General features: G+C 48.7%; 1 protein-coding gene across 1 annotated transcript in view; it reads left to right on the plus strand.

The window, feature by feature from the left end:
* The first annotated feature begins 1043 nt into the window (after window positions 1–1043).
* The window catches only part of NUP85 (nucleoporin 85kDa), a 36843-nt gene continuing 31432 nt past the window's right edge, over window positions 1044–6454 (plus strand). The window contains exons 1-3 of the mRNA XM_011965084.1: window positions 1044–1387; window positions 3675–3768; window positions 4975–5137. Coding sequence (XP_011820474.1) covers window positions 1355–1387; window positions 3675–3768; window positions 4975–5137 — 290 coding nt within the window. The 5' untranslated portion in view covers window positions 1044–1354. The remainder of the gene's footprint in view (window positions 1388–3674; window positions 3769–4974; window positions 5138–6454) is intronic.

Here is a 6454-nt window from a genome sequence, read left to right on the forward strand (position 1 = left end):
ACGCCATTCTCCTGCCTCAGCCTCCCAAGTAGCTGGGACTACAGGTGCCCGCCACTTCGCCCGGCTAGTTTTTTGTATTTTTTAGTAGAGACGGGTTTTCACCGTATTAGCCAGGATGGTCTTGATCTCCTGACCTCGTGATCCGCCCATCTCGGCCTCCCAAAGTGCTGGGATTACAGGCGCGCGTCACCAAGTCCAGCTAATTTTTTTTTTTTTTTTTGGTCGCCCAGACTTGAGTGCAGTGGCACGATCTCGGCCGACTGCAACCTCTGCCTCCCGGGTTCAAACGATTCTCTTGCCTCAGGTGTCCGCCACCACGCCCAGCTAATTTTGTAATTTTAGTGGAGATAGGGTTTCTCTCTGTTGGTCAGGCTGGTCTCGAACTCCCAACCTCAAGTGATCCACCACCTCGACCTCCCAAAGTGCTGGGATTACAGGCGTGAGCCACCGCGCCCGGCCTAAATTTTGTATGTTTAGTAGAGATGGGGGTTTCCCCATATTGGCCACACTGGTCTCGAACTCCTGACCTTGTGATCCACCCGCCTCGGCTTCCCAAAGTTTTGGGATTACAGGCGTGAGGCACCGCACCCAGCCCAAGCCCGGCTAATTTTTAAAATATTTTTAGTAGTGACGAGGTTTCATCATATTGGCCAGGCTGGTCTTGAACACCTGACCTCCAGTGATCCGCCCATCTCGGGCTGCCGAAGTGCTGGGATTAGAGGCTTGAGCCACCTCAAGCCTCTAATCCTTCAGGAGCATCGATTTTGTCCCCGTGCCTCTTGTGTGTGTTCTAGTGTGGGAGTGACGGCGGCTGCTTTCCAGCACAAGCCCATTTGACTGTTTGGGTTTGGACAAGTGGCTGCTACGACACTAAGGTGGAGATAAGGATGGAGCGAGGACTCCCAGAGTTGGGAGAGCTTGCAGGCTTACTGGGACCTCAGTCCGGCACAAGTTCCCAGCGAGGTGCCGCCGCCCCAGCCTACGCACGCGCAGTCGCACCGTCTCTGGCCACCCTCGTGCCCCGCCCGCCCTCTCCGGGGGCCTTCTCTCCGCTCGGCACCAGGGTGTCCGCGGCGCCGCCTGATCCTGTTAGCGCGGTACTGTGAGTGCAGTCCGTCCTCGGCGCTGTTTTCCCTGACTTGCTGTCGACGCCAGGAAGGAAGGACGCGCGCAGAGGACCGCAGAGGAGTGGCCGTGGCGGAGGGAAGAGAGCCCCGCAGCACTGAAGGTTTGGGCTTGCAGGCGCTGCAGGAGGCGCCCAGGCGGGGTCCTGTTTCTCAGCCGGCTCTGAGCGGGAGGCGTGAGCGGGAAGCATTGGCGTGCCGCGACTTCCCAGAGCTTGGGGTTCGGCGCTATGGAGGAGCTCGATGGCGAGCCAGCAGTCACTGTAAGGGCACCCCGAACAGGCTTGATCGTTCTTGCGGGTTGAGAACTGCGTCTGCTTCGTTACTTCAGGCTTGTCTGCTTCCCTACTGGCCGCGAGGCTCTCGTCCCCTTCCCTTGATTCAGTTGCCACTTTCCGGAGGTCGCAATGTTAACGAGGTGCCCGACCTCGGGTCGTGGTGGTCGCGGGGTTTCTGCCACCAGTCACAAAGCCAGGCCTCGAAGGTCCCAGTCCGTCCCTTTCCTTCCTTTGTCTTGCTGACCTTTCTACTTCCCTCGCATTTCCTCTTGGGTGTTAGAGTGGGTTCAGCCCATGCAAAGGAATTTATGTTTTTCTTCCAGCCATATTAAGCTCTGCATCGCGGCACGTTGAGTTTCTGCTTGTGTGACCTAAGGTTTATTAAACGTGTTCTCTCAGGAGACTATTCATATTTTATCGCTGTGCATTCAATTCCATTTGAACTTTGAAGAGAGTATGTCAACTGTGGATGATCTGTGATGTGTATAAAAAAAATTCATGGACTTTATGTGCGACATACCTACCGTTTCTGCTACTTGGAATGCTTTTGTTTTTCCTCTTTCTCTTGTTAACCGCTGACTGAGGCAGCTCTCAACCGATAAAGGTTTATTTAGCTAAGGTTGAGGATCCAACCGGGAAAAAACACAGGTCACAGGAGGATCTGAGACTTGTGCTTTTTCCAGAGATGGTTTTGGGAACATCAGTAGTTAAAGAGGAAGGAACTAGCAAGAGGGGCAAAAAAGGGAGGTTAGGCAGTGAGGAGGCAAATGGTTACATTCTTGTGAGTCTCTGATTAGCCTCAGTAAATCTGCATTTTACCTGTGAAAAGAGGGAGTGGAGGAAAAATTTATGTATGCATTCATCTCAGGGTAGGTAGAGGGATGGTTTCATTTCTTTTTTTTTTTTTTCTGAGACGGAGTCTCGCTCTGTTGCCCAGGTTGGAGTGCAGTGGCGCCCCTCTGGGCTCACTGCAAGCTCGGCCTCCCGGGTTCACACCATTCTCCTGCCTCAGCCTCCCCCAGTAGTTGGGACTACAGGCGCCCACCACCACGCCCGGCTAATTTTGTTTTGTATTTTTAGTAGAGACGGGATTTCACCGTGTTAGCCAGGATGGTCTGGATCTCCTGACCTCGTGATTTGCCCACCTCGGCCTCCCAAAGTGCTGGGATTACAAGTGTGAGCCACTGCGGCTGGCCTCTTTCTTTTTTTGAGACGGAGTCTCACTTTGTCACCAAGGGTGGAGTGCAGTGGCGCCATCTGAGCTCACTGCAACCTCTGGCTCCCAGGTTCAAGCGATTCTTCTACCTCACCCTCCTGAGTAGCTGAGATTACAGGTGCGTGCCACCACACCCAGCTAATTTTTATATTTTTGGTAGAGATGGGGTTTCACCATCTTAGTCAGGCTGGTCTTGAACTCCTGACCTCGTGATCTGCCTACCTCGGCCTCCCAAAGTGTTGGGATTACAGGCGTGAGCCACCACACCTGGCTAGGAGTTCGAGACCAGCCTGGCCAACATGGCGAAACCCCGTCTCTACTAAAAAAAATACAAAAATTAACCTAGCGTGGTGGCGCATGCCTGTAATCCCAACTACTCAAGAAGCTGAGGCAGGAGAATCACTTGAACACAGGAGGCAGAGGTTGCAGTGAGTGGAGATCGTGAGATCGCGTCACTGCACTCCAGCCTGGGCAACAAGAGTTCGAACTCCTGACCTCAGATGATCTGCCCGCCTCAGCCTCCCAAAGTGCTGGGATTACAGGTGGGAGCCACCGTGCCCAGCACAAAATGAATTTTTCTTACTAGTGTTATAAGAAAATGTTATTGAAGGATACAATGTTATTACAGGACCAGCTGTGCTCTTCACTTAAAGTGTTTTTCAGCCAGGCCGGCATGGTGGAAAGTGTTTTTCAGCCAGGCGGGCACGGTGGCTCACGCCTGTAGTCCTAGCACTTTGGGAGGCTGAGGCGGGCGGATCACCTGAGCTCGGGAATTTGTAACCAGCCTGGGCAATATGGTGAAACTCCGTTTCTACTAAAAATGAAAAAAAAATAAAATAGCCGGGTATGGTTGCACACATCTATAGTCCCAGCTACTCAGGAGGTTGAGGCAGTAGAAAACCTTGAACCCAGGAGGCGGAGATTGGAGTGAGCTGAGATTGTGCCACTGTACACCAGGCTGGGAGACAGAGTGAGTCGCTGTCTCAAAAAAAGAATAGAACGACTTCAGTAAGAAGAACATTCTTCATTTTAGATTTCTATGTCTTATTTTACTAGGTGATTCCAGGCGTGAATTCCAAGAAGAACCAAATGTGTTTTGACTGGGGTCCAGGGGAGATGCTGGTGTGTGAAACCTCCTTCAGCAAAAAAGGTAGGGGTTTTTTTTCTTCCAAATTGTCCATCTTGGCACATTTGGTTGTTTTTCTGTTTATTACCTCAGATTTGACTAGTTGTGGACTGAAACAATTGAATTTGTTTTGTACCATTTTAATTTTCTTTATTTTGTTTTCAAGATACAACAGGGTTTTGTTGTGTCACCCAGGCTGGAGTACAGTGCGATCATGGCTCACTGCAGCCTCTACCTCCTGGGCTCGAGTGATCCTCCACCTCAGTCTTCCTGGTAGCTGAGACTGCAGGTCACCGTGCCCCCACACCCAGCTCATTTTTTTTTTTTTTTTTTGTAGAGATAGGAGTCTCGTTTTGTTTCCTAGGCTGGTCTCACACTTCTGGCCTCGAGTGATCCTGCTGCATTTTGGCATTTTTATTTTTGAAATGTTAGCTATTTTAGATTTTCATTGATTTTTGAGATCTTGAAGATGTTGAATCCTGGAAAAAAATTAACAGTAGTTTTCATGAAAAATTTTCTTCATATTTAAAATGTCAAGCTTTTTATCTGTTTTTCTTTGTCCAAAGTGACCAAATTCCTCAGTAGCTTCCTTATTGTGAACCTTGCAGATGCTTGGCCATCACTTTTGTGTCCACAGCATGGATTCAGCTGAATAATAGTTCTGTAGGCTGAGCTAGCATCCAAAGCACAGATGGAGCTGGAGAGTGACATAGCTTGTCCTTGGCTTGATTTTCTAAGTTCCATCAGCTATTGGATAGGATGTGAATCTTTTTCTTTTCCTGATACAGTCTCCCTCCAGTAGCAGGATAAAACTGGAATCTTGACATTTGATTTGTTTTCTTTCTTTCTTTCTTTTTTTTTTTTTTTTTGAGATGGAGTCTCGCTCTGTCCAGGCTGGAATGCAGTGGTGCGATCTTGGCTCACTGTCACCTCTGCCTCCCCGGTTAAAGCAATTCTGCTGCCTCAGCCTCCTGAGTAGCTGGGAATGAAGGCACGCGCCACCACACCCAGCTAATTTTTGTATTTTTAGTAGAGACAGGGTTTTGCTATGTTGGCCAGCCTGGTCTCGAGCTCCTGACCTCGTGATCCGCCTGCCTTGGCCTCCCAGAGTGCTGGGATTATAGGCATGTGCCACCGTGCCCGGCCACAAAACATTTTTTTTAGAGTAGATTGACTTTTGGGGATGATCGTAATAGATGTTAATTTTTTTTTTTTTCTGTTTTGTTTCAGAAAAATCAGAGATGGTGCCAAGTTGCCCCTTTATCTATATCATCCGTAAGGATGTAGATGTTTACTCTCAAATCTTGAGAAAACTCTTCAATGAATCCCATGGAATCTTTTTGGGCCTCCAGAGAATTGATGAAGAGTTGACTGGAAAATCCAGAAAATCTCAGTAAGTTGGTTGCTGTTTGGTGTTGAAGCCCACTCTACACTGTGGAAAGCCAAATGAAGTACATTGTCGTCTTTTTGTGTGTTTTAAGGGTTGCGTAAAGAAATAAGAGACTCCTGGTTCTAGTTGAGGCATTAGTACTGGACAATGTGCATTAGCAGTGATAGGAAGACTTAGCGGGAATATGCAAATGCTGTTGGTTGGCTGGCTTGACAAGCTTTATTTATAGTCCTATTTTACTTACCCTCTAAAGAAGAAAATTAAGGCCACACAAGCATGTGAGAGTCATTGAATGAGGTCACATTGTTGGGAGATTTGAAAATTAATATAACAGTTTTGTCTCTAAAAATTATGGTTGAGACATTATCTGACAACAGACCAGAAAACTCTTGTAGTATTTATAGATTAGGATTTTCTTGAATTGTAGTTCATAACTTCATCATTATCCGAGTAGTACTTGTAAATTGTAGACTTTTGGGACCCACCGCAGATCATCAAAATCAAAATCTCTGGTTGGATCTTAAAATCTCCAGCACACTGGAGTTTAAGAACTCCTGTGTTAGACTTTTGTCAGCATCCCTTCACATGGCTAGGGCATGGGCGGTGTTGGTATATTACTTCTTTGATAAGCTTTTCACAAATGAATCATTCTGGACAAGACCCAGGTCAACTTCTGTGTGAGTGTGTGTGAGAGTGATTATTGGTTGTTTTCTGTTTTTTTTTTTTTGAGACGGAGTCTCGCTCTGTCGCCCAGGCTGGAGTGCAGTGGCCGGATCTCAGCTCACTGCAAGCTCCGCCTCCCGGGTTTACGCCATTCTCCTGCCTCAGCCTCCCGAGTAGCTGGGACTACAGGCGCCTGCCACCTCGCCCAGCTAGTTTTTTGTATTTTTTAGTAGAGATGGGGTTTCACTGTAGCCAGGATGATCTCGATCTCCTGACCTCGTGATCCGCCCATCACGGCCTCCCAAAGTGCTGGGATTACAGGCTTGAGCCACCGCGCCTGGCCGTATTTCTGTTTTTTTCAAGACAGAGTTTCACGTTGTCGCCCAGGCTAGAGTGCCTTGGTGCGATCTCTGCTCACTGCAAGCTCTGCCTCCTGGCTTCACGTCATTCTCCTGCCTCAGCCTCCTGAGTAGCTGGGGCTATAGGTCCCCGCCACCACGCCTGGCTAATTTTTTGTATTTTCAGTAGAGATGGGGTTTCACCGTGTTAGCCATGATGATCTCCGTATCCTGACCTCGTGATCCACCCGTCTTGGCCTCCCAAAGTGATGGGATTACAGGCGTGAGCCACCATGCCCGGCCCTGTTTTTTGTTTTTT

Source organism: Mandrillus leucophaeus, unplaced genomic scaffold (assembly GCF_000951045.1).
Source record: "Mandrillus leucophaeus isolate KB7577 unplaced genomic scaffold, Mleu.le_1.0 Scaffold1, whole genome shotgun sequence".
Classification (NCBI taxonomy): Eukaryota; Metazoa; Chordata; class Mammalia; order Primates; family Cercopithecidae; genus Mandrillus; species Mandrillus leucophaeus.